Source organism: Theropithecus gelada, chromosome 1, assembly GCF_003255815.1.
Source record: "Theropithecus gelada isolate Dixy chromosome 1, Tgel_1.0, whole genome shotgun sequence".
Taxonomy (NCBI): domain Eukaryota; kingdom Metazoa; phylum Chordata; class Mammalia; order Primates; family Cercopithecidae; genus Theropithecus; species Theropithecus gelada.
In genome coordinates this window covers 185,061,214-185,089,002 of record NC_037668.1, presented here as the reverse complement: position 1 = coordinate 185,089,002, position 27,789 = coordinate 185,061,214, and the positions used below count along the sequence as shown (strand labels likewise).

Below are 27,789 nucleotides of genomic sequence, written 5' to 3'. Positions count from 1 at the left end.
CACACTGTTTTAGGCTAGGGCTGGGCAGGAGGATTAAGATTGGTGCCGCTCAACACAAGCACACGTTGGAATGGGGTAGGGTCATTTTCCAAAATACGCTGTGTTTGGCAGAAGGGGTTCCTGCAGTTAGAAAAAGTGAGGCTAACAGATGGTAGGCCAAAAAAGCAATAAACTTGAGTGAAATCAACAGGTATGATAAAGCCTACCCTACAGAAATGGATAAGAAAAATGTGCATAAAAGCACTGTGTAAACTGTAGGGCTCTGTTCCCTTTTCATGAGGCCATCAGTCATACTGGATTAGGGGCCCACCCTACTACTGCAGGATGACCTCATCTTCCCAAATTACATCAACCCTATTTCCAGAGAAGGCCACATTCTGAGGTCCTGGGGGTTACAACTTCATGAATTTTTTTGCAGGGGAAACAATTGAACTCCTAATACATCTCTACCCAACCTCTGTAGGTTCCCTAATCCACCAAAACTTTCTGGCTCCACTGGATTATCTAGCAGTTAGGAAACCAAGATCATTAAACGAATTCACCGCAGCTACAGTGAGACTGACTACCTTAGCTTACCTCTGTGAGAGGAGTTAAGCCAAGGGAATCTGTGGAATTTTCGAGGGTTTGGGGGCATTTGGGGGCAGGCGGCAAATGTCCTTCCTTTAAATCCCAACACTTAGTTCTCTTCCATTTATAAGACTCGCTCCTCCATCCCAACCCCTGCACCACAGGACAAGGAAGTGTTCTTGGCCTTCAACTTTCATCCCTGATGGTGAAAGCAGTTGCTCCTGATCTATTTGCCCACCAGCTTCTCCTCTGGAGCCTGAGGCATCTGATGCCTGCCCGGCTGGTTCTCAGTAAGAAGGTCAAGTTCAACCAGAGGGCAAATGCTGATGCCTTTCAGTAGTTAAATATGAGTTCAGACCCCGGGGTCTGGACAGAAGATTTGGAGTCCCACCAGCTGGGTATAAGTGGCTCATACCTGTAATCCCAGCACTTGGGGAGGCTGAGGCAGGTGGATCACTTGAGGTCAGGAGTTTGAGACCAACCTGGCCAACAAGGTAAAACCTCATCTCTACTAAAAATACAAAAATTAGCCTGGCTTGGTGGCGCGGACCTGTAGTCCCAGCTACTAGGCAGGAGGCTGAAGCACGAGTATTACTTGAGCCTGGGAGTCGGAGGTTGCAGTGAGCCGAGATTACACCATTGCACTTTGGCCTGGGTGACAGAGTGAGACTCTACCTCAAAAAAAAAAAAAAAAAAAGATTGGGGTCCCTTGGACCCAAGATTTCTGAAAAACACTCAGACTGTGGGGACCCCTGCTGAGGGAGAAGTCCCAAATTGTGGCTTCAGGGGAATGCACCAAGGCTCTCACTGAGGCCGCCTTCTCCAACAAGCTCCCCTCCTGCTTCCCCATGGTTGGCATGGCTGAGTAAAAAGGACACTGAGCACAGCCCATGCATGAACGCCTTGCCATGCAGCAGGATAAAACCCATAATGCCACTCAGCGTGCTTTGGTTGTAAATCTAGTTTGATTACAACACTAATTTCTGGCCATTTGTTCTGTTTCTGGTTTGTGAACCAACCGAAGACATGAGCAGGGCCTCAGCTAACCCACAAATAGCACATGTGTGCAAACTGGAAAAATGAACCCTTCTTCTGGGAGGACGCAGCCCAGGCCAGGTCACCTGGCTTGGCCAGCAGAACACAGAGTGGATTTTGGTCCCGTTTGTTCCCCAGTGGGGTATCTATCCTTGTGCAGGGCACAAGCTTACATGGCAGCTCTGGTCATATCATTAGAAAACAGACAGAAATGGGCTGCACACCATAATGAATGATTTGGAAGGGAGGGGTGACGGTATAAAGAATAGGCCAATTCATTCAAAATGGTAGAAGCAGAATGCCAAATTCCACCCACTCTTACCAATGCTCTGAGCTGGGAAGCACAGGAAGCTGCTGCTTTTCCTCTTCCCCTTGCCCCCACTCCGTGTTGGCTGCACCAGCAGAAGCTTCTGCATTTGCCCCTGGGTGGGAGTTGGGAGTGAAGGTCTGGGCCAGAAGGTTCTGCTGAGCTGAGCTGCTGGGTGGCAGCTGGAAGGCCAGGCTGGCTGAAGCCCTGGCGAGGTGACACTGGGTCTGAGGCAGGTGCAGTGGCAGCAGCCAGACCTCTGAGGACACAAATGGGCCAGAGAGTAGGAAGAATGGAGCTGGGGGGAGGAGGGGTGGGACAGCCTCTGAGAGGAGGCTATGGGATGAAATGGGAAGCCACCAAAATGGAAAAGGAAGTGAAACCAAGGGAGAAATAAGACTGCCACCCAAGCCAAAGCCGTCCTGGCCTTTCTTCCTTTCTGAGGCATCAGAGCAGATTCTAAGGTTACCTGAACTGACTGAAAGCGCTGTTGTTTTCTGAGCAACACGGCAGTGGTATAGAGAATTTCCGGAACACACTGGGAAGACACACGCTCTAGAAGGTGACAATTCTGGGGAAATCTGAAGGGCTGGAATAATAAAAAGTCAAACATTTGGCATCCCATCAGCTGCTGAAACAACCCTCTCATGTACTTTAAAATACCCAAGACACGCACTGTGCATATTACTCACGAAACAGCTACGAATGCACAGTCTGTGCATTACCAGTTCATGTCACACTGTGCCTCAGGAAGCCACTGAGTGGCCTGGTCATGCAGCTTATCAATCTTCTGGGAGAGGTTCTGCCTGACTGAATTGGCTTCCATAGTATTTGCACTTCACGGTTGAAATCCTTAAGAAAGGAGGTCAGCTTCTGGCTCTGTAACGAGTTGGTCTTGGCCACCCAACAGCCGCCCTTCCTAGCTGGAGCCATGGTGCTTGGGTGGAGACAACAGGTGTAAAATGGGTCAAGTGAAACTGCTTGCTGCTGTGGCTGAGAGGGAGCAGCTCTATGGCTACCCTAACACGCGACGGCTGCCACCAAGTTCAGACTCAGCTGCCACAGGCTGCCAAATGAGAAGTCGCCATCTTAGGACAGTCCCTTAATGTCCAATACGAGGACGCTCCACAGTCAGGCAGCCAGTCCACAGGTAGGACTACAGTGCCCAGAAGTCATGGCGATTTTGTTTTCAGATGGACAGATAACACTGTATGTTTTCATCGTGTACATGTTTTGAAGTACACAGAAGTGCCCCCTGCCCCAGTGCCTTTTTGCAGGGATACATTCCAAGACCCACAGTGGATGCTTGAAACCGCAGATTGTACTGACTAGATGATAAACTGTTTCTTCCCTTATATATATAAGGACTCCCTTGCTGATGTCTTTGTATAGGCTCGTGCTTTCTGGTGCAACCCATTCTCATAACTGAAACCTCAGAAAGTGAAACCACAGATAAGGTGGGACTCCTGTGCACGTGAGCGACAGGATAGTGGAAGAAGAAAATAAACATAAAGGTCGTCCTTTACCCAAGAAGGGAACTCAGCTCAGACAAGGAAGAGGAAGAGCAAAAGGTCAAGACACACCATAACAGTTACCCCAGCTGCAGGGCAACAAGGGTTATCTATGGTGAAACCAACTGCAGGCCTGACACTCAAGTTTGACACGAGGGTCTTCAAGACCCCCTCGCCTGTGCACTCCAGCAGCCAGGGAACGGACTTACAGCATGTTAGTGAATGGCAGCCCTCTCTGACAGCAAAAAGATCTTCCTCACTGCCAGTGGGTGGTGGAGCGAGCATACTACTACTGGCCAGTGATGTGTGGAGGATTGATTTTGCACAACGGCATCTAGAGGCCTTGGGAAACCTCCAGCCCTCTAGCCATCTTGCCCAAATCTGCAGACCCAAAAACGAGAAGCAGCCAGACTTGTTCTGATGGGCCACCAATGGGCACTTCTGGGGTCCTGAAAAGACTTCTTCCCATCAGGTGCATTGTTTCTTTGATGTGAAGTTCTAGAGCAGGGAGTAGGTTCCTCTGGGGAATTTGGAAAAGGGGAGACACACTGTTCTCACATCAGTTTTAAAGCTTTGCTGTTTATGCCTCATAACCGAGCTGACCCCAGAAATCCCCTGCTGAGTCCATGCAATGGAAACTTCTCGTCATTTTCCCAGCTGTATTCTCCTCCCTGTTCTTTGACTGACTGCTCTCTGCCTCCTGTAACTCAGCATCCTCTGGCCTGCCCCACCTGCAACTGACATGGCATGGAAGGACCCCATGTTCTCAAAAACACTGCCACCTCACCCTCCTCAGAGAACCCTCAGGATCTGGCATTTCCACTCTGTGTATGCAGGAGTCCAGGAGGATCAGGCTTAGAAAGGTGAGAGCTCTGGGCCATGAGAGTGCACATCTAGGAAGTAGGGGGAACCGTACGAATCAAGGCCCGGATGGTACAGCAGGACAGGTCACAGGGGTGCCCACAGCAGCAGAACAGGATATCTCACCACTCACACCCATCCCCCTCCTTCAGTGCGGGTTACTAAATGGGGCTTTGGGATCTCTCACCTTCTTTGCCCACTAGTTCCTTTGAAGGTGGCCTGTGGAATGGTGTTTTATGTTTATCCTTATTTACTGTAGACCAAAAATTGGTTTGGAAGCAGCTTCCAAGTCTTGCTCCTCTCTCTCACTGGTTAGTGGGCAATTGGATAAGGGAACTGTAGGGCTCAGACCAGTCTACGGTCTTATGTGACCAGCTGCAGAGTAAGTACCTCTAAGCTATCCATGGTCCCCTGCCAGGTCTACAGACTCTGCAGAGAGCACCGATCTCATGGGTTCATGTGTTCCCTGTCTGGTGGCCTCATTCTGTGTGTTTAGCGTCTGCCCAATGCATGGATACGTTACATGCAGTTAGTAGTGAGATCCTCATGCTGAAGCCAGCCTCTGTGCCCCAAAAAGTCATAGGCTGTGATCCAAGAATCTGGGAAGTAGAGTTCTTACCCTCAGGCTTGGGTGGCTCTTCGTTGCATTTTGTGTTATTCTGCAATATGATCATTCTAGTGATTCAATCCTTTTCAAGTCGAATTGTTTTCAGGTTGTTTCGTTTTCCTCTTCCGGAGACTTTTGTACATACTGTTGTCCTGAGTAACAGTATCTCTAAGCTGAGTTACCGGAAGTTACCTGCTTTCAATAAATTCTGGTTTGGTTTTAATTTTTTAATCAAAAAAAAAAAAAAAAAGGAGAGAAAGAAGACAGACCACCCCCTATTCAGGCCAGCCAGTAATGAAACGTCCCCTTAACCAGAAGCAAAGGCCCTGGGAGGAGCAAGGGCTGTCACTGGGGCAGGGGCACTGTCCTCAGAGGCGGACTTTGCTCAGGGATGGCGCACAGTGACTGTGGGGGCTTAAGTCCGGTAACCCTTTGGTTTTATTTCTTTTTATTCTTGATGGGCAAAAAGCCTCCTTTAAAAAACATTATTCTTAAGAAACCTGGGAGAGAAAAAAATGCCAATGAGAGGAAGACAAAGAAAAATTAGAGGCAGTACATTCCATATTTTAGAACTTTAGCTTTCCAGACAATCCAATTTTGTTTTGTTTACAAATTCATCTTGCAGTACAAGCTGAAGCCAAACGGTACAAAGCCCACAGAATTGAAAAGCCATTCATATTTATCATTCAATTTTTTGATCTTCAAATGTTATGAATTCTCCAAAAAGGTAACAGGGAACAGATATCCCTCTGGTCTCACTTTATAGACAGGGAAATTACCAAAAGAAAAATCTTGGCTCTACCATCTCTACTTACAGAAGGTAAAACACTTAACAGAGACAGATTTCTGTTGGAGTTAGACTAGATTTCTTTTCACAGCCCTTAATCTCACGAGGTGAGAAGGAGGGGAAGTTGCCAAGTTGTTGGCTACCAGACCCATCAGTCTGTTTAACTCTGGCTAAAAGCAGAGAATAATGGGCAAGTTACCAAGTTTCCCCTACAGCTCTGGCGTGCATTCTGAAATTGTGGAAGATCCTCATGTAACACACACGCTGCAACCTGCATTTGCCACACAGTCCAGGGCGCACAGAGCATTGTGATTCTTCACCGTCCACAGAGACAACACCAAAAATTAGGACTAAAAACTAAAGGTAGTTTAGTTTTTCAGATGGATTTTCACTCTGGCAAACTCAATAGTTCGTTCCCTCCCACCCCTCAAATCATTTAAGTAAAATGTTCTTCCAATAAACATAAATTGAGCTCTTTCTCTGTTATCCATCACATTCTGCCAGTTCTTTAAAACTGGAATATGGTACTAGGTACAGAAGGCGAAAGGGGAAAGAAAGCCCCAAGTGCTCTAAGGATGCGCTTATAAGTAGTGTGGGGTTATCACCGCTGTCTACTTACTCTCCCATTCTAGGACACAGGGTGAAGAGATCACCTGGGTTCCCTCTAAAGCCCTGAACATTAGCATCACTGAGGAGGAAATATTTGTCCTTAAAAATAAATGTAGGTTCCCCGGCTTGTTCTCTTTGGCTGCCACATTTGGAGCCTGAGTGGAGGCCCTTCAAATTAACACTGGTTCTGCAGGGGCTGCCCAGTCAGGGTGCAACAGGATCAGACCCAGGATCAAGTCAGCCAGGGGCAGAAGGGCATGGTGGCCCTACGGGGAGAATGCCCCGTATTTTCAGTTAACTTTCTAAATTGTTATCTATTTAGCTTCAGCCTGAGTCAGGTCTACAATGGCCACTATTTAGAAAATACTTTAAATCAGTGACGTAAGCACGTCTATCTGAAATATATCCAAACATCATTAAGCCTCTGGGTCATAAAACTTGGTGCCTGAACTAACAGGAGTATCTTACTCATTAATGACTAGGTTTGCTCCAAACAGCCCCTGCTGACACACATGATCCTTTTGTGTGGCACAATAAATCTGGTAATAGCAGAACAATAGCATGGCTTTTAAATAAGGTAATTTTATAATTCTTTAAGATGCTGGTTTACTTCTTATAATGTGTTGTGTGGATTACAGTACTTAGACAAGGTCCACATTCACTTTAAAAGATTTCTGTATTTTAATGCAAATCTAAAGATCATCCCCTTTCTTAGTTTATAGACGATTCAAACTTTGTAAAACATAAATAACCTAGTACTCTACACATCTGAAGCCCTTTGTAATACTCACTTTTTTTTCCTAATTTGAAAATAACTTATTTATATATCAAACATTAGAGCGGAGTGTAAACATGGATGTCAATCGCCCTTTTAGTTTCACAAATTTGCTTTTAAGCTTTCATCAACAGGCATATTTTCTTAACCTACCATGATCTCAAATGAGATAAAATATCCTTCTTCAAAAATTGTTACGAATATTTATTAAAAAGTGCAATTCAAAAGTTAGCTGGGCAAGCACATCATTGCAAATCACAAAAAAAGGGTGAAAAAACCAAAACCCCCAAACAAAACCACATGAAATACAAACAAAACAAAAAGGTTAAAAAAAAAATGTGCTGAGGAATGCACCCAAAAAGATGAGGAAATGAGAAGTCAAAGCTAGAACTCTATCCAGATGTTGCTGTTCTTTCCAAGTGCAAAAGAAGGTGGTGAGAAGAGACCAGCAGCCTCCACCACCAAGTTCTGGCTCTGGGTCCAAATACTACTTTAATATCAGATAATTCATCAGGGAAGTTATAAAAATATCCTATATACATGTGCACATTTGAGGCATTTAAAAAGTCATCAGAAGCTTAAAGTTTAGTGTCTCAGCAGTTTCAGCTACTTAAACTCAATTAAAGCATCTATCATTTAAATTTGGATTGGCTCAGTTATTTGACTGCAGATGATAAAATCAAGCTGTCATCTTAGGGGAAAAAAAAGAACCAAGTTCACCTACACATCCTTGCCATTACCCACAGGGTAAGAGAAGTCTGGCCCAGAGCTAATCTTTTATGTCATTACGTTTCTGAATAAATGTAATAACTGTACTAACCACTCCCAACCCCCACCCCCAATGTAGAGTGCCCTAGGAGTAAAAGAACTGTAATAAGGACAATCTGGTATCCAAATCTATTCAAGTGTGTTACTGAGCTATTTAGCAACAACATATGTAGGAATTACCCTCAAAACGCAAGCTGCACCTCTGGGGAGGAAGCCCTGGTACAGCAACATCAAGTCGGCAAGGATCAGGAGCTGACCTCTGGCGACATCATCAACCCTTCCCTAAGCTATGCCAATGCAGAGCCCTCTTGCTCTTTTTAATTGCTCCTGTCAGTTAAAGCCACAAGTTGTTAGCATCCCCAAGCCCCAGGGTGTTTCATTATTCTCCATTAGTTATTCTTACCACAAAAAAAAATGACCTGGAAAAGCAATTTTATCTTAGCATTTATCCCTGAAAAATGAAACACTGCATTGTCTGTCACAAACAGTTTCTGAGCCTTCTGTCCTCAATAATCATCAGCTCTCAGGGGCTAAGAAATGCTACAGCAATGGGAAACGAAACATACCCAGAAGCTTGCATTCCTGACAGGTTTCTTTTGATGGGACAGCGGCGCACTGTCTGAGCACAGGGAAGGGTCTGAGCAGAAGAAAAGAGCTGCCAAAGATGCATGGAATGAGCAACAGCAAAACACCAGTGAAGTCTGTTGAGTCCCTCCTCAGCGAACGAGGTCCCGGAAAGCAAGGCAGCAGCTAGTTCTCCTCAGAACTGGACAGGTGGCATGGGGCTTCTGTTGTCCAGCTGCAGCCAGGAGTGCAGACATCTATTTCCTCTTCCCACTGGCCCTTCCAGCGCTGGGATGGAGAAGCCGTGTCAATTGTGGGGTCACACGGAGAAAAGTCAGTGCAGCAGTATGTTTCCAGGATGGGAATGTGAGTAGACGGCAATGTCACACGTGCTTAGCTTCTCCTCCTCCCCTCGGTTCATATGCAGGAGGAACTCGCACCCAGAGGCCCCGCTGTCACAGCACTAAGAAGAGGATCAGCACAACCAACAGGACTGCAAAGAGGATGGCTATGGCACACCACTGGCGCCGATCTGGAAGGCAGGACATGGGGATTAGCTCTCACAGGGACTCCACGTTCCCCAAGAAACAGTTACGTGGAATTTATGGCACCCTTTGAAGCAGAAAAGGGGCAGAACGTGCAAATGACGGGGCCATGATCTTACACCTGCCTAGGTGCCTGATACTCTAACACTGTTCTGTTCTTGGCCTGCACTTCGCATGCAGTCACAATTTTGCCAGTCCCCTGAAAATGTCTCGTAATAATTACATGCTTTGTGTCTCAAGTCTTTAATTACAATCTGCGGATCTTAGCTTTCCTCAAAAAAGGTGTTGGCACTGGTGTTACAGATCAAAGCCTGCCTGCTTTAATATCCCATAAAAGTCAAGTCATTTAATTAAACAATAATCACATTCTTTTCTCAATGAGCACAACGGGAGGAGGGAAAGGAGATGAAAGCTACTGCTGGTCACTTCAGGAAATAAACAGCTGAAAAAGTAAGCTCCAGTGACAGCATGATTAATTTCACACCACACCTAGTCAAGTAAGATTACTTAACTAGTAACTGGGTTAAAATACCTTATACAGTTCCTCTGTAAATGAAAGTGGAATGTTTTTTCTGAAACTTTCTGCCCTACCAACAATTTGGAACAGCAGGCACAGGAAACAAAGTGGCTAGAGTCCATCCAAATGGCTGAGAGCAGGGAGGCCCTGTGAGACAGAAGGGCCCAGACAGGCCCTGGGGGAGCCCTGCTGTAGCTCACAATCCTGTGGTCCCAACGCTACAACAGCTGCCCCGCAGGGTTGTTGTGAGAATTAAACAACACAAACCCTGTCATACACACACTGTGCAGTGCCCAAACCTAGGGCATAGAGGATGCTGTCAACATCAGGATGCTTCCTTAATTTGGAGACACATAGAAAAAATGAGCAGTCTTTCCACTGATGAGTTTTGGCATCTTCCACAAAGGGCCCGACTGATAACAGAATTCACAGAATTCATGAAAACGCAGTTCAACCACTAGGAATAAGAGTTCCATTTAAATAGAAATATAAAGACATATTGATTCACTAAAGTGTCTTTGAAAGCCTACTGATTTTAGCACACTATAGCTATTGATAATCACATTGTAAAAAGATCTCAGTCTATGAAAATAAACTGCTAAACTCTCCACAAGGCAAAACATGTACTTAAAATTATTTTAAATATTATGGATATCAAAGTCTTAGAACTGGACAAGAGAACTGCCACCAAATTATAAGTAAAGCAAGTACCTTCTAAGTGGTGATCATGTTGGTTTACCTCAGACATACTAGAAACTCATTTAGTTAACTCTGTGAGTAGGACCAAGACCCCAGGTCCATCACTCCCTGTTCTCAGGTAGGACTGTTCCAAAGGTCTAGGGGAGGCAGAGTTGGCTTACCGCAGGTCACACTTTGACCTGTTAAACTATTACTTCAATGGTCAAGAAAACTTTTATAGCTGGCATTCTCTCATCTGATAAAAAATGTTAAATTTTTAATTTCCAGCCAAGTACGTAAGAAGCTTAGAAGTCATCATTCTGTCATAACAAGTAAAAATCTGAATAAACTGAAAAAGCAACAACTCTTCTTAGATCCATCAGAGAAGTGAGGTCACATGGTAAACTGCTGCCCCTAAAACTGCAGAAACCTACAGGTGCATACAGAGAATCACAGCTTATCAGAGCAGAAACCCACGAAGCAACAAACTCCACAGGAACCAGCATCCTGGTAGGAAAAGCTTAACTTTAATTGATGAGTCACTGAAGGCTCAGTGTGGACAAGTCTGAGATGGAAAAAAAAAAAACCAAAACACTCCAAGGGGACCCAGGCAAAGGGGATCCCCACACTTCTGTGGGTTTTACCTCCAGGAGCTTGACCAGGTTCTCAGCAAATATTGGGAAAAATCCTCTCATGCTTCCAGCAGGCGGAGGGAAAAAAGAACCATTATGAAATACTCCAGAGCACTCTGCTCTAAACAAAAGTCTGACCTCAAAAGAAACTAACCAGAATCTAACCTGGGGGAAGGAAAATACCCAACTCCAGTCTTCTCTAGCCATCCAGTTACACCTAACAGTAGAAAAACTGGGAAGCACTGGTGAGGTTCACAGGCCAGGGGCACAGGCTCACCAGAAGCTAAGACCTAATCATAGGACTAGAAATTGCCAACCCCCGACCTCACCACCCCATCTATGGTAAAAGTCTATTTACCACAGTTCCTTTTACCCAGTATATCGAGTCCACTTTTCAACAAAAAGTTATAAGGCACACTAAAAGGAAAAAGCAACAGTCCGAAGAAACTGAAAACGCATCGGAACCAGAGTCAGATACAGCAGGAATGCTGGAATTATCAGAAGAGGAATTTTTTTAAACTGTGGTTAATATGCTACAGGCTTTAATGGAAAAAGTAAACATGCAAGAACACATGGATAACGTAGGCAGAGACACGGAAATTCTACAACGGAAAAAAAACAGAGATCAAAAAGACTAACACAAATGAAGAATGCCCCTAATGGGCTCATTAGTAGGCTAAACAGAGAGAAGGAAAGGATCTCTGAGCTTCACACAATTTGTCAACAGAAACCTGAAAAAAGAAAAAAAGACTAAAAAAAAACCTGGCACAGAATATTCCCACAATGTGGAACAACTATAAGACTTACCATAACATCAATCAAGACAATGTAGTATTAGGAAAATAGACAAACAGATCAATGGAACAGACAGTCCAGAAATAGACTGACATAAATACAGCCAACTGATCTTTCACAAAGGAGCAAGTGCAATACAACAGAGCAAAGAGAGTCTTTTTAACAAATGGTGCTGAAACAACTGGACATCCATGCCAAAAAAATGAAGCTGGACGCAGACTTTACACCTTAACAGAAATTAACTCAAAATGTATCCACAGACCTAAATGTAAAATGCAAAACTATCAAACTCCTGGAAGAAAACACAGGAGAAAACCTAGATGACCTTGGATATGGCAATGACTTTTTAGCTACAACACCAAAGGCACTATATATCCATGAAATAAATAATTGAAATCGGGATGTCATTAAAACTAAAAACTTATGCTCTGTAGAAGTCACTGTCAAAGGAATGAGAAGACAAGCCACAGACTGGGGTAGAATATTTGCAAAAGATTCATCTGATAAAGGACTGTTGTCCAGAATGTATTATACAAAGAATTTTTAAAACTCACCAGTATGAAAACTAACATTGATTTTAAAAATGGACAAAAGACCTGAACAGACATCTCATCAAAAAAGAGATGGGGCTGGGCACAGTGGCTCACACCTGTAATCTCAGCACTTTGGGAAGCCAAGGCAGGCAGATCACTTGAGGCTAGGAGTTCAAGAACAGCCTGGCCAACATGGTGAAACCCTGTCTCTACTAAATATACAAAAATTAGCTCGGCGTGGTGGTGAAGGCCTGTAATCCCAGCTACTCGGGAGGCTGAGGCACGAGAATCACTTGAACCTGGAAGGCAGAAGTTGCAGTGAGCTGAGATCGCACTCTGCACTCTAGCCTAGGTGACAGAGTCAGGCTCTGTCTCAAAAAAAAAAAAAAAAAAAAAAAAAGAAAGAAAAACCATGAAAGAGATGCCAGGGAAGCAGATGAAAAGATGTTCAACATTAGATGTCACTGGGGAAATACAAATTAAAACAAGAAACAATACACACCTATTGGAATGATCAAAACCCCAAACAGTGACAACACCACATGCTAGCAAGGATGTGCAGCAATAGGAACTCCTAGTGGGAATTCAAACTGGTACCGCCACTTTGTAAGATAGGTTGGCAGTTTCTTACAAAACCCAAACATACTCTTACCATAACCATTCAGCAATCATATACCTTGTCACTTATCCAAATGAACTTAAAAACTTATGTCCATATAAAAACCTGCACTTTTCTTTCTTTTTTTTTTTTTTTTTTTGAGACAGAGTCTCCCTCTGTCACCCAGGCTAGAGTGCAGTGGTACGATCTTGGCTCACTGCAACCTCGGCCTCCTGGGTTCAAGTGATTCTCCTGCCTCAGCCTCCCAAGTAGCTGGGGTTATAGGCACACGCCACCACGCCTGGCTAATTTGCACATGGGGGTTTACAGCAGTTTTATTCATCATTGACAAAACTTGGAAGCAACCAAGATGTCCTTCAATAGGTAAATGGATAAATTGTGGTACATTCATACAATCGAATATTATTCAGTGTTAAAACAGAAATAAGCTATCAAGCCATGAAAAAGCACAGTGGAAACTTAGATGCACATTGCTAAGTGAGAGAAGTCAATCTGAAAAGGATCTGTGATATATGATTCCAACCATATGCATGCTGGAAAAGCAAAACTATGGAGACAGTCAAAGGATCAGTAGTTGGGGGATTAGGGGAAAGGAGGGATAAACAGGTGGAACACAGGATTTTTAGGGCAGTGAAACTGCTCTGAGTGATGCTACAATGATGGATACATGTCATTTATACATTTGTTCAAACCCACAGAACGTACAATACCAAGAGTGAATCCCAATGTAAACAATGGTCTTTGCAGATGATTAATGATGTGTTAGTGTAGGCTGACTGTAACAAATGTACCATCGTGATGCTGGATATCAATAGTCATGGAGGTTATGTGTGGGGGAAGGGGGCTATATGGGAACTCTCTCTACTTCCTGCTCAATTTTGCTAGGAACGTAAAACTGTTCTAAAAATAGTTTATTAATTTTTTAAAAAGATTAAAATGCTTACAGTAATTTAAAGCCACTTTGCTAAAATGATTAGTTGTGATTCTTTCAGGATGAAAACAGAGAAAGTATTCCTTCTCCAACCCCTCCCTCAACCTCACACACTCCTATGTTTACCCCCTTCCCTCAGGCATCTCGCCATTTTCAGCACCAGATTTCCAACACTGAACCAGTTTCCACTTTTTGGCTTTCCATCAGCCTCGACTCACGCCCCCTACTACCCTCCAATCACTTCCTCTTCCACAACTGTATTAAGTAGGAATTTTCACCAAGGAGAAGCATATACCACATAAGCCAGCACAACCCGAGGATGCTCTTTTAAAGCCGTTTTCCTCTGAAGTGGCTACGCTGCCTCTATGAAGCATGAACTAGGTAACCCCAGGGAGCTGTTACCCCAGCAGACTTCTCAGCACTTCCCACAGAGGCTTCATGCATAGAAGGAACGGGTACTAACCACAGGGGCTTTTGTGACCTCAAGTGGAAAGTTTTAAGCAGCATTGCAAGCTCAGGACCTGCCTCAAAAAGTCAGAGGGGAACAAAAGAACTCCAATGGTAGTTTTTTCTCTCTCTCAAAATATTTTTCTCCCCTAAAGAGAAAAGATGAATGGAATGTCAGAAAGTGAGAGGGAAAAAAATCTCAGTATCTACTTAAAATAAAATACTTCTGTGGGTAAGAGAATACAATTAGTGTCTCTCTTGGGTCATTCAAAAAAGTAAATGTGGAGTCTTGGTTGCTTTCTCCCCATGAAGCAGACAACCATGGGGAGCGCAGATGGTCTGCCGCTGAAGAATCATGAGGCCTGTGTGTTCATAACTACGTAATCACACTTTGCTGTGCCTCCGTAGGATTCCTTTATGTACAGGTTTGATCACAACGCAGTGAACTTCTGCAAAAATTATGGAGCAGAGCAGAGACCAATACAAATTGCTTGTTTGTCAAATCGAAGCAGAAAGCACCAAGCAGGAGGAGATCCTTAGGGAGTATTTCTTTGGGTAGCAAGCAAAGATTAAAATGAAAACACAAGTAACCTGTCAAAAGTGAAGCACCATTCAGGATAAATGCTCTGTTTCCTGGCTCTTTTTCTTATACAAATATAACCAAAGTTATTACATTGCTTCCCCAATTTTTCTTTTGGGAAAAAGTAGAATAAAGCATAAGCAAACTTCAGTGCTATTTATACACACTGGGCCGCTTCTCACAATGCAAGTACTTTTCTAAATTATTCATACCCAGAATGCTGGGAAACAAAGACAGTGCATCTTTGTTCACTTGCTCTTCCCCAAACAGAACTGGTGCTGAAGTAGCTACTTGACTTTGCAACTAATACATACATGAGTGAGAGGCCTGGAGGTTAAACTGGTTATACAATTCTTCATTAAAACACCTTTTTTTTTTTTTTTTTTAAAGTAGAGGGGAGAAGGTAGAAGAAGAGACAACAGAGGGAATCAGAAAAGACTTTGCAAACCTTTCTCTAAATGTGTGACAGATGAACTAAGCTGGTGCCTGCTTCCCATATATGCACAGTTTCAGGCATTGAAGAGCCTGCTAGAAACAAAGATACCTGTCCCTAGAGAGAAAGAAGAAAATGACTCTAGATAGGAGCTTCTCTTTGTTTTGGATATAATAGGTCCTTTGCCCCTTGGGGCCATTGCAATTTTTCTTGCCTTACAATTTCTTAAAAACATTTACTAAGTACCAATAAATACATGGTAAATCCAGTTAAGCACTTCTACTTTATTGGTATTTCATTTAATCCTCACAATTACCTGGAGAGGTAGGACTCAACCTATTTTTATAGATAAGAAACTGAACCCTAGAGAACTGTTATGTAACCTGACTATGAGTTAAACTTCTAAAAAGTAAACATGCATATGTATTTAAATCTTGCCTCAAAAAGCTAACCTATTAGACCTTATAACATGTACCTGACAGTAGGAAACCAACAGAAGAATGAGGTGTCAAGAAACGGGATATTCTAACGCAAGGGAGGTGTTCTACAGTCAGGGAACATCCAGATTACCTCAAGGAGCATCTCAGTTTCTCCTTCCAGCAAGCCACCCCCACCAGATAAAGAAAAGATACCAGGCCGGGCGCGGTGGCTCAAGCCTGTAATCCCAGCACTTTGGGAGGCCGAGACGGGCGGATCACGAGGTCAGGAGATCGAGACCATCCTGGCTAACCCGGTGAAACCCTGTCTCTACTAAAAAATACAAAAAACTAGCCGGGCGACGTGGCGGGCGCCTGTAGTCCCAGCTACTCAGGAGGCTGAGGCAGGAGAATGGTGTAAACCCGGGAGGCGGAGCTTGCAGTGAGCTGAGATCCGGCCACTGCACTCCAGCCTGGCAACAGAGCGAGACTCCACCTCAAAAAAAAAAAAAAAAAAGAAAAGAAAAGATACTGGATTTTTTAAAATTTAAAATATATTATTTCCCATGTAAAGAGTCACTGGAACATATCTTATACAGTAACTAATTGGAAAATTGTTTCTTCATCCTCATCCTGGCGCAAATTTGCTGAAATATTTCAAATATAACAATTTAAAATAGGTCCACACATGCCATCTTATTCTGAAGTAGTAGGTGTCTTTCTATCAATGAAAGAATGTCCAGGAGAAACAGTAACTGACTTAACTGTTGTTTTAAATAAGTTCCCTATTTTGGCAAGGAAATCTTAAAACAGTAAAATAAAGAAGGATTTTGTAATTGCAAACAAAGTTACTCTACTGGGCCGTGCGCGGTGGCTCACGCCTGTAATCCCAGCACTTTGGGAGGCCGAGGCGGGTGGATCACAAGCTCAGGAGATCGAGACCATCCTGGCTAACACAGTGAAACCCCATCTCTACTAAAAATACAAAAAATTAGCCAGGCGTGGTGGCAGGCACCTGTAGTCCCAGCTACTCGGGAGGCTGAGGCAGGAGAATGGCGTAAACCCGGGAGGTGGAGCTTGCAGTGAGCTAAGATTACGTTACTGCACTCCAGCCTGGACAACAGTGAGACTGCATCTCAAAAAAAAAAAAAAAAGAAAAAAAGAAAGTTACTCTACTGGGAAAAAACCAAACCAAACACCGTGGGCCAGCGCAAAGACCTTCTCCCGAGTTAAGGCTACAAGCAGCAGATAAAGACTGAACATACAAGTCTTCCATTCTCTGATTCTAAGGCATCACCAAAAAAAAAAAAAAAAAGTGCCATAAGAAAGGGATCAGCCAGGCATGGTGGCTCACGCCTGTAATCTCGGCATTTTGGGAGGCTGATGCGGGCGGATCACCTGAGGTCAAGAGTTCGAGACTAGCCTAGCCAACACGGTGAAACCCCGTCTCTACTAAAAATACAAAAATTAGCTGGGCATGGTGGCATGCAACTGTAATCCTAGCTACTCGGGAGGTCAAGGCACCAGAATTGCTTGAACCCAGGAGGCGGTGGAGGTTGCAGTGAGCTGAGATGGCACCACTGCACTCCAGCCTGGGTGAAAGAGTGAGACTCTGTCTCAAAAAAAAAAAGAGAAAGGGATCTGTAAAAAAACAAGAAAGGGATCTGGATGGGCATAACTATGAGACAATGCCCCCAAGACAGAGTTCTAGAATTAAGTACAAATACTTAAGCTTTAAACACCATACATACCACTGGTCATATGAGATACTTTTGCAAGTTTCTTCATCACATTGTCCAGCCGGGACTGAGTGCTCTCCAATTCGTGAGAGAAATCTTCCAACATACTAGAGAGAAGCAGACACAGAAGGTCGCTGGTAAGCACGAAGCCTTGGCAGTGCACGTGCGCTGGGTTAACAGGACTAGGCCTCCATTTTAGCAAACAAAATAGGCAACGCTGGGTTTCAGGACCTCACTCTATTATCCAAAATCCTTGGGACAAGATAGGATTTTGATTTTGGAATTCTCGGGATTTAAAAAAAGCCTAAATTACATATGCTTTGCACTAGTCAATACCGCCAGGAGGGTCTGGGGCAGTCCCCGTAATCAGATACTTAATATTTCTGCAGAAAAAACTATGAGGAGTCAGAGTTGGAGTCAGTTCAGGTGAGGTTCTTCTGTAACATGAGCTTGCTGTAAATTTAAAGAAAAAAAAACGAAAGGAGATTTTAGAGCTTTCTAGATTTCAGAACTGCAGACAAGGCAGTGTGGACCTGTCTATACAATAACACAAACTCAGTGGCAGTGCAATGTGGTAGAAACAATACTATCTGAGGCAGACAGCCAGGCTTTGCCACTTGTTTACACCGCTACCTTGGACAACGTACCCTACAGCTCTTTGGGACTGTTTCCTCACCTGTAAAACAGGGCAATCCTATCAGCCCAACTTCCCTCACACAACTCTTGTGAGAAGCAGGTAATACACAAAAGCACTTTATGTCAATATCAGTTAAGGAATGTACTTTGATAAAATAATCTCCTGTAAAGCACTATGTGCTTTATTATAAACCCAGAAGACCATGGCACTAACATCCCTGATGGGGTGTGTGAGTGTGTGTGTGTGCACGCACATGCACATCTCCCCATCTGTCCTCACAGAGAAACCAGTATTTCCCACTAGGAAAACTGACTCCAGCAGGCTTACACTATTTGCTGTCCAATGTGCAGCTGGGAAAGAAAACCCCAAAATACGATTTCAGCAGTGCCTATTTCATAAGTCACTAAATATTCCAGACTTTTCAACTTTTGATTAGTAAATGATTATTCTGAGGCTAGAATGTAATATACCAATTAGTACTAACAGTCTTACTAAAAAGGCTATATTAACTCTGACAGCATCAATGGCAGTTAGAAACTGCTGGTCTTGATCTGTGCCCAACTAGACACCTGACAGTCTTGCAGGATTCAGGGCAACCAACTCTTTATTAAATCAACTATTACATGAACTCCATATTGACAACTAAAACAAGTCTTTGTCCCTTACCTAAATTTTCAAATTAAAACATATTTGGCTCATTTTAGATCCTGGCAGCATCTTGGTGCTGCAGTTGGCAGGCCTATCCAGACAGGGTCAAACTCTGAAAAGCAAGAACTACCTTTCTGCGCTGGGTGTGACTTTTCATACTGAAGACAAAACAGGCACATCACCCCACCTTCAGTCCATGGACACTCACCAACCAAGCTGCTGGCCCAAATCTATCTCAGTACCATCCAACAAAAATATGAATCACATATGCCATTTTACATTTTCTAGTAGCCACATTTTTAAAAATTTCAAAAGAAACAGGTGAAATTAATTCTGTTGTATTTAGCCTAATACAGTCAAAATACTATCATTTCAACATGTAATATAAAAATTATTAATAAGCTATTTTATATTTTTCCATACTAAGTCTTCAAAATCCAGTAAGCATTTTATCTCTGGAGCACATCTCAATTCAGACTGGCCACATAAAACTTACTTAACAGCCAGCCACATGTGGCTAGTAGCTATTATACTAGATAGCACAGGTCTAAGTCCAAATCCCACGCTTTTTCCCAGTTATCTGTTATTTCTACCTTTTTAGAGACAGGGTCTCCTCTATCACCCAGGTTGGAGTACAACCTGGAGGTGCCATCATAGCTCACTGCAGCCTCCAACACCTGGGCTCAAGCAATTCTCCCACCTCAGCCTCCTTCCCTAGTACTTGGGACTACAGGTGTGAACCACCATGCCCTTAAAACAAACCCCTTTACTACTTTTCTAGTGAGCTGTGGATAGGGAGTGGAGGTAGGGGTGTGTCAATTCACCATCTTTAACTGGAAGTCCCTCAGACTCTATTACCCACTGCCCCGCCAGGCTGCTTCATCAACAGAGAAGCTCAGGCCATTAGTCCCTTCCCCTCCTCAAACTGAACTTTAGGGTCAGGACCCATTTTAGATAGACATGAAACAGATTGTGGCTACTCCAGCTTCCTGCCTGGTCTCCCTACCTGGCTCCACAGCACCACATCATCTAAATCACACCTGATCACACCATCACTCCTAACCTCACCTCCACTGGTCTCTCATCATGCTCAGAATAAGTAGTCGTACCTCCTGACCATGCTGACAAGACCTTCCCTGGTTTGTTCTCTGCCTCCAGACACATGGAACCTCCCTGCTCCATGCATGTGTGCACCTCTCCATCGTCACAGGCGCACTTTCTTCCTCCTCGTCTATGCTCCCCACACCACCTGCCTCCACACCAACACTCACCTCGCCTGGCTAACATCCACACATCCTTCAGACTTCAGTTAAACCCCTCTTCCTCAGGGACCTTGGGCTAAGTCAGGGCTCTCCAGGCAGCATGCACTGTCCCCATCACAGGGGCCCTCCCATGTCACTGCCATCATCTAATGACCCCTCACCACTCACACAATGTCTGTTCTACCCAGCAAGTGGCAAACTCTTTGGCAGAGATGGGCTGTCTTGTCTGCTGTGTTCCCTTCTACATCCCTTGGCTTCCAGAAGGCCTGGTGTAGAACAGGGGCCCATTAAGAATTTATAATGAATCAATGTGTCATGATAAACATAATATCAAGACAGGAAAGTTTCTGAAATATCCTAGTGGACTGTTTTATTATTTTTCTCTTTAAAAAGACTTGTAAAATGATAAAGGTATCCTGTGGCAGCATTTAAGAATGCAGTTTTTGCCATCAAACTTCTGAGTGCAAAAGGGACTGTTCATAAGGAAAAACAAACTGAGGTTATGTTTTGTTTTTATTTTTTTGAGAGGAAAGAGTTTTTGTTAACTGGTGTTAAATTTGTAAGTTTTAAAAACAACAACAACAACAAAAAAAACCAAAGTTACAATAATTTAAGATGCAAAGCAGAGTGTTTGCTCAATGTAGCGGGAGAGTCATAGGATGATAAAGTCAGCTCAAAAATCCCCACAGGTTACAGAGGCTTCTCTGCTTCACATTCCCATTCATAACTGTACTTCGAGTATCTGCTCAGAGAAATCTGTGTCTGTTTTTGGAGGTGTTTAAAAATAACAACAACTTTGCCTAAAGCCTGTAGTAAAATTTACAGAGCAGATTTGCTTCTTTTGGGGAGGCTAGTCTGCAAAACAGAATAAAAATGCAGCTATGAATAAAACAGCTTTTGATCTTACCAGCCACGTAGCTGCCAGGCTTTTTAGGGGTCTCATAGGATGGCTTTGCCCCTGAATTTCACTGCAGCGAGAGGGGTGTCTCAATACTCACACTGCCTGTTCCTCCAGCTCCCCTCCGATGCGCTGGGACATGTTCTTCAGCACCCCGATGCTGCCAGAGACCAGCTCCAACTGCTCATCCTGCTGTTCCACGATCAACTGGTGCCAGAGAAATGGGAAATAAGCAATTAAAATCCATCTTACCTGGTTCCAAGCCCAGCAATCTAGCAGCTGCTAGTTTCTTTGCCAACTTGGGACAATTCACATTCAGAAGCAAAGCCCAGAAATCAAAGGACCAGACCGTTGCCTCTGAGAACACACTGCTCAAAAGGCTGGATTGTCAAGCTACTGATATCTCCTGCTGATCCAACTTGTGAACAGTCAGCGGGGCTTGAAACCACCAAGAGAGATTTACTCTGGTTGGCTGACATCCAATAATGGAGCAGACAATGGCTGAAAGCACACATGCAGATGACCACTGAGACGTGGGGATGTTTGGGAGGAGGAAGCCCATTGCCAAGATGAAGGTCTCAATCCACAACAGACTGCCACAGCTTAAATACAAGAGAGTCTGGCAAATCTCTGGATGTGGGGAACTATGCACACAGTCTCTCCTCCCTCTTCAAGGACAAACTAAAGGACGCCCTGTGGCAATAAGTTACCTCAAGGACAACTTCTGACTGACAAATATTTACTTTTAGTTGTGTTGCATTCTCCTCACTTTCTATAGAAAAAAATTTTCCTGGGTTTAATAGCAATTTAAGTAAACAACTGGTTAAGCAGACATACTAATGTAAAGAACAAAAGAACATATAAACTACATGTATACATAAAACACAATATTTAAGAATCAATAGTTTCAATGGGTATATGCTCATCAAATCCCCAGACACATTATCACTAACTTCCTTTTATTAATATAGCTACATATCAAAGGCAACACCAGACATAATCAACTTCATTTTCCTTCTACCCCTTAATCTACACAAAAGCAGTCAACTTTACATATAACAAAACCAACCAAGAGGCCAGGTGCAGTAGCTCACACCTGTAATCCTAGCACTTTGGGAGGCTGAGGCAGGTGAATTGCCTGAGTTCAAGAGTTCGAGACCAGCCTGGGAAACAAGGTGAAATCCCATCTCTACTAAAATAGAAAAAAAAAAAAAATTAGCCGGGCGTGGCGGCGTGCGCCTGTAGTCCCAGCTACTCAGGAGGCTGAGGCAGGAGAACTGTCTGAACTCGGGAGGCAGAGTTTGCAGTGAGCTAAGATGGTGCCACTGCACTCCAGCCTGGCGACAGAGCAAGACTCTGTCTCAAAAAAAAAAAAAAAAAAAAAAAAGGAAACAATAATTTTCAATGAAAAAAATGAGATATCTTTCTGAAAGTATCTCTGCTGAGATGAACAAAGGTCTGTTTTTTTCTAAGAGAACTGAACTTGGTTCTTTTTTTAGAGAAAGGGTCTTGCTCTGTCACCCAGGCTAGAGTGCAATGGCATGATCGAAGCTCACTGTAGCCTTGAACTCCTGGGCTCAAGGGATCCTCTGGCCTCAGCCTCCTGAGTAGCTGGGACTAAAGGTGCGAGCCACCATGTCTGGCTGAGCTTGGTTCTCTTGAAGCAGTCATGCTGTGATTTTGAAACCCTTTACATATGCAATCATTAAACACAATCAACACAGGACAAGCTCTGGCTTACCCTGCTTGTCACTAAACCACAAGACTCCATGGCTGGCAAAGGAACTAAGGGGGTGTCTTGTTTCCCACTGCCCTGTCCTAAGCCCGGGGTCCTCGGGGTACCTGCTGCTGTGCCTGCTGCTCCTCAATGAAATGAGAATTGGCTCGCTGGAGCTCTCGGTCCAGGCGCCCGTATTTCTCTGCTGTTCCAGTACTCCAGTTCTGGCTGCCACTGTCTCCCAGCAGTGCCTGTGTGAGCAGAACAACCAGAGGAGTCAGGAGAAACAAACAATTACTATCACTGAACAAGTGATGCACCAAGAGTGATATAAAGAGTTTTCACATTTCTTATCTATTTTTCCCTGAGCAAGGCTTTTATGTAGTGGTGTAGGTTGGTGCCTGGGTGGTACAATTTAAGGAATTCCAGGAAGGGCCCTCTATGTCTTTAAGTTCTCCCAATAGCCCTCACAATGGGCTTTGTCTCCTTAAAGTGCAAACAGATGCCTGCTAAATCAACAAACACCCATCTATATACTCTCTTATAATTGAAAGGCATTCAATTTCTTGTAAAAGAGCTCTTCCTGGTACCTGGGGAACTTCAACAACCCATAGGTTCCAGTCAACCTGATTCCAAATATCTAGAGTACTTTTTAAAGAAAAGTGTGACCCAGGGAAGTTTTGGGTTTTTTTGGTGGGGGGAAGGGGAGAGTTCTCTGGAATGACAAGAAGGTAAGCCATAGCTCTTCACACACAAATGCACAAGAACCATCAATGTCTGTTAAGTTTAATCCATAAATAGAATCTAGGGTCCTTCAGGCTTTCCAGATGATGACTGGGGGTTACTTTACCAGGCAGGTATGATCACAAGGAATGCCTGACCCTGGCAACCTAGGCAAGGGCTGCCCTAAAGTCAGAGTTCTCCACCAGGGCTCCCCGACACCAGGGTCGGGTTTCCCAAGTATGAATTCAAGGAAGTTTGCAGCCATAAACGGGTAAGGTTGGGTATGTCTTCCTCACATGAAGAGGACAGGCACGAATGTGAGAGCTCAGTCTCGGCAGTTGTTCTGACCAGATCCCGACAAGCCTTTCTGACTGGTCAAAATAACTGCTCACACCAGCCCCGCAGCCAGAGCCAGAAGACGCTAGCAACTAAGACTCTTTTTCCTTGTAGAGTTGCCAAATTTTCCTATCAGGTAATTTTTAAAAATCTCAGACACTATTAAAAGCCTGCCTGGTTAATTGGTTCTGTCTGAAAACCCTTCCAACAGCCCCATGATCTTCCTCCATGCTGACACTGACCTCTTCTCAGACTGCGAGGGGTGAACTCGCAGACTTCAGGGGCTAGGATGGCCAGACTTCAGGGGCCAGACTTCAGGGGCTGAATGGCCAGACTTCAGGGGCTAGGATGAGGGAAGCTCAGTTATTAGAAGCTTTTCTTACAAGAGCTTCCAGGGGCCCAGAGCTTCAGTCCAGTCGAGGCTGGATGGTGACTGTCTCTGGTGTAAAGCAGATCCAAGGCTTTTTGTGGGTGGCTCTGCCCTGACCTGGTCTGAGGGCTATCAAGACTGAAAAGATCCTGCTCATTCTGATCCAGATTCTAAGGACCTCTATGGAAGACTAATGACAATTTTTTTTAGGGTCAGAAAAAGGCTATAATGCATCACTGGCCTAAGCACAGAGAACTGGGACACCACCAGGGCCTTGTGTGCTCCTGAGGTCACAGGGCTATTTTTCCTACGTTTTCCATGGTGTACACTTAGGCAGAGCTAAGTATAGGGCAAATCATCCACATTTTACTGTAAAATAGCTTAAAGTTCATTGGTCTAACCCCACATGTCTGTGATAATAGGACAGAGATTGAGAGAGGGCCCAAGGACTGGAAGATGCACCTGTGTGTGGGTGCCAGAGCAGGGGTGCTGGTGAGGCAGGGACCAGAACAGCGCCTGGTACCTGGCATGATGTGACAAGGCCCATGCCTGCTGGAGTGCTTAGAGAGCCCTGGCCCTGCTTTTCCTTGAAAATTTGCAACTTGACATTTCACTTATGGCCTAAAACAAAATTCCAAGCCATACTTGGACAGGCAATATATAAATAGATATATGTATATATATTTTATATAAATATATTGTGTGTATATATACACATTTATATATATAAATCTCAGGTACTATTATATATATTTATATAAGTTATATAAATATTTATAAATAATAAATATATATTTATATAACTTAAATATATATTTATATAAATGTATTTATAAATAATATAAATTTTATTTACATTAGCCCAACTATACTATCCAGAGAATAAAACATTCAAATTAAGAGTAACAGCATAGGCGTTACCAACCTCACTGTCACAACTACTTCAGGTACTTCCACTTCCTATAAGCTCAAGTGCAAATGAGAAGAGAACTCCAAAACTAGCCAACTTGAGGCCATTCACTAGCTTCTTTCAAGAGAGGGAGCCAGATGGAATGAACCAGCTAGTGGCTTTTCCTAGCTGTATTGCTCAAAAAGAAAGCAAATGAGGCAAATAAGATTAAAAAGCCAAAAACAAAACAATGACTTGAAAAATGGAATGCAGGAAAAGAAAACAGGAAAATTAAGTTAGGTAATATTTATAGAACCCTCCCTCTTCTTCAAGCTTCCATAATATTTGTTTTCAAAATTAATTGGCTTGACAAATACCCACAGGTATGAAGTACTGATTGCTAGTTAGTAAAAACACTGAAATTTCTCAAGAGCCTACTCAACAGACAATTCATAACTTTCTGGAATCTTGATAAAATGAGGCTAAGACAAGTCATTTAAAGCAAATATTATCATTTTTCATGAAGTCTTTTTTACTGCTGAGGAAAATGGATATCCACAGAATTTAAAAACTACTTCTGTCAAAAAATCACCTAACAGTTTAGCAACAGGCAAAAAACATTCTATCCTACCAAAAAAGTCTAAATCAAATCTCAATCTAAATGAAAGTCCAAATTCTAGATGACCATTCTACATTTTTTAAAAGGACTGTATTTTAACAATTAGGAGCTTCTATTGATATGCCAAAGTATGTAATTTTTTTAAACTACTTAAAACAAAGAGAAATGTAATTTAACACACAAGTTTAAGGTTCCTCTAATGTCTTTATATCAAATGTCAATCCTTAGATGTCTAATGCATTTCATGGGTAGGCAATGTAGTAACTGCTAGAGAGCTAAAAAAAAAAAAAAAAAAACCAACCAAACAAACAAAAAACAAAAAACCATGACACACATCTCTCCTCACTGTCAAGGGGCCTGGGGCCCAGCAGAAAGAAAGACAGTGAGTAATTATAGCCTTTCAAAGAACCTGGCACACAGAGTGTATTCAACAGGTACAGAATAAACACATTAAAAAAGTAAAAGTACTCTGTGATAAGTGCTAGAGTAAGGGTAGGCAAAAGGTGCTATGGAGCCCAGAGGAGAAGACCAGAGGGTGAGAGGAGGGAGGGAAACACTGACAGTGTGCTGGGACAGGCTGCCGGGACTGTCACAAAACCTCCCATGGTCACACCAGGCCCTGCAAGCAGAAGTCTTCCTCTCGATTACACGATCCATGGATGGTCAGCATTTTTAAATTCCAAATCTCTAACTGTATGCTTTCTCTCATTGATAATTATATTCTGATGTTTTCTTACCTGTCTATTTTTCCTTTCGGCTAATGCCTGCACAGATGAAGTTGACATCTGATCTTTCATGTCCTAATGAGAAACAAGATATGAAAACAAATTAAAAAATCCTGAAACAAAATCACAGTTAACATTTCATATATTAGCAAAACACACCATTTATTATTGATTTTTTAAAAAGAAGACTGCATTTCTTGGCTTTATTTTCAGTCTCAAAAATAAAGAAAAGAAAAAGAAAGATGGTCCCTTAAAAAGAAGTAACCTGGATACTAATTTAAATAGGAGGAAAGAGAAAGGGAATTAACATTTACCAGGTACCTATCACAGGTCAGAAACAGTGCTAAACACGCACACACATTATCACTGAATTTTCACAAGGACCCTGTGAAGCTGGTACTATTTCCATTTTAAGGTTGAGGAGACCTAGGTCCAAAAACACGATGATACTTTCTCAAAGCCATATCACTAATAAAGAACATCCCTGGGGTACAAACACAAAAGCACGTGTTCAAGCGCTTGCATCTTTTTTACAATATATGTAAAAAACCATCTGCTTTTAGTATAAAGTATATTTACCATTAAACACCAAAGAATAACTTCCAAGTAGTGGTATACTAGGTCACTTATTTTATTTCTGAGTTGGATTCATGAAAGGTATAGACTATTCCTAACATCAGAGTGAATTTCCAGAGTAGTGTCAAAAATAATTTTGTATGGAATGAAAAATGAATAGATCCAGTACTTTATCTGAAGCAAAACATTTTATTAAATTTGAGTCATTCTGCTTATTTAGCTACAATCCAATGTACTATAGAATGATTTGAACTGAATACATGATAACTGCAACAAAATTTTTTTAAAAGGTTGTCAAAATATAATTTATGCAAACGTCAAGGTATAAGACTTTTAGAAACTTCTTTAAAGACCCATGACAAGTAAACAGTAGATCAGACAGTGCCACTGCTTTTACAATCCCAGAACTGTGGTGAGTGAGTGAGAACCACCTGATTCAACTTTCAAACCACTCATCTAACCATTTAGCACACACTCACTGATGTCTACTATGTGGCCAGGCATACAGCAGTGAATGATACCAGCTAGGCCCCTGCCCACATGGAGTTCACATCATGATGATGTGCCTAAGTCAGTCATGAGAGTGTTGTTACAGATGCAGTTCCCCTGGATGTCACTATGCTCAGGGAAATAAGCCAGGCACAGAAAGACAAATACCGCATGTTCTCACTCATAAGTGGATGAGATTTCGCTCATGGTGGATTTCATGAAGACAAAGAATAGACAGGTGGTTACCTGAGGCCAGAAGAGTGCAGGGGGAAAGGAGGATGAAGAGAGGTTGATTAATGGGAAAAAATACAGTTAGAAGAAATAAGACCTAGTGCTCAACAGATCAGTAGGGTGACTATAGTTCAACAGTAATCTATCGTGTATTTCAAAATAGCAAGAGAATTCAAATGTTTGCGGCGTACCCTAAAAACACGCACAACCATTATGTATTAAGAAATTTAAAAAAAAAATTTTTTTTTTTTTTTTTTTGAGACACAGTCTCACCTCTGTCACCAGGCTGGAATGCAGTGGCGTGATCTTGGCTCACTGCAACCTCCGCCTCCTGGGTTCAAGCGATTCTCCTGCATCCGCCTCCTGAGCAGCTGGGACTACAGGCACACACCACCACACCCAGCTAATTTTTG

At 43.1% G+C, this 27,789-nt stretch overlaps 1 protein-coding gene across 2 annotated transcripts in view; it reads right to left on the bottom strand.

The window, feature by feature from the left end:
• Positions 1-5,308: 5,308 nt before the first annotated feature.
• The window catches only part of STX6 (syntaxin 6), a 50,039-nt gene continuing 27,558 nt past the window's right edge, over positions 5,309-27,789 (bottom strand). For both annotated transcript variants that reach the window (XM_025377439.1, XM_025377447.1), the window contains 5 exons: positions 26,093-26,155; positions 22,544-22,669; positions 20,802-20,908; positions 17,269-17,363; positions 5,309-8,923 (listed from right to left, as the gene is read on the bottom strand). In XM_025377439.1, the coding sequence (XP_025233224.1) occupies positions 8,847-8,923; positions 17,269-17,363; positions 20,802-20,908; positions 22,544-22,669; positions 26,093-26,155 (468 nt within the window). In that variant the 3' untranslated portion in view covers positions 5,309-8,846. The remainder of the gene's footprint in view (positions 8,924-17,268; positions 17,364-20,801; positions 20,909-22,543; positions 22,670-26,092; positions 26,156-27,789) is intronic.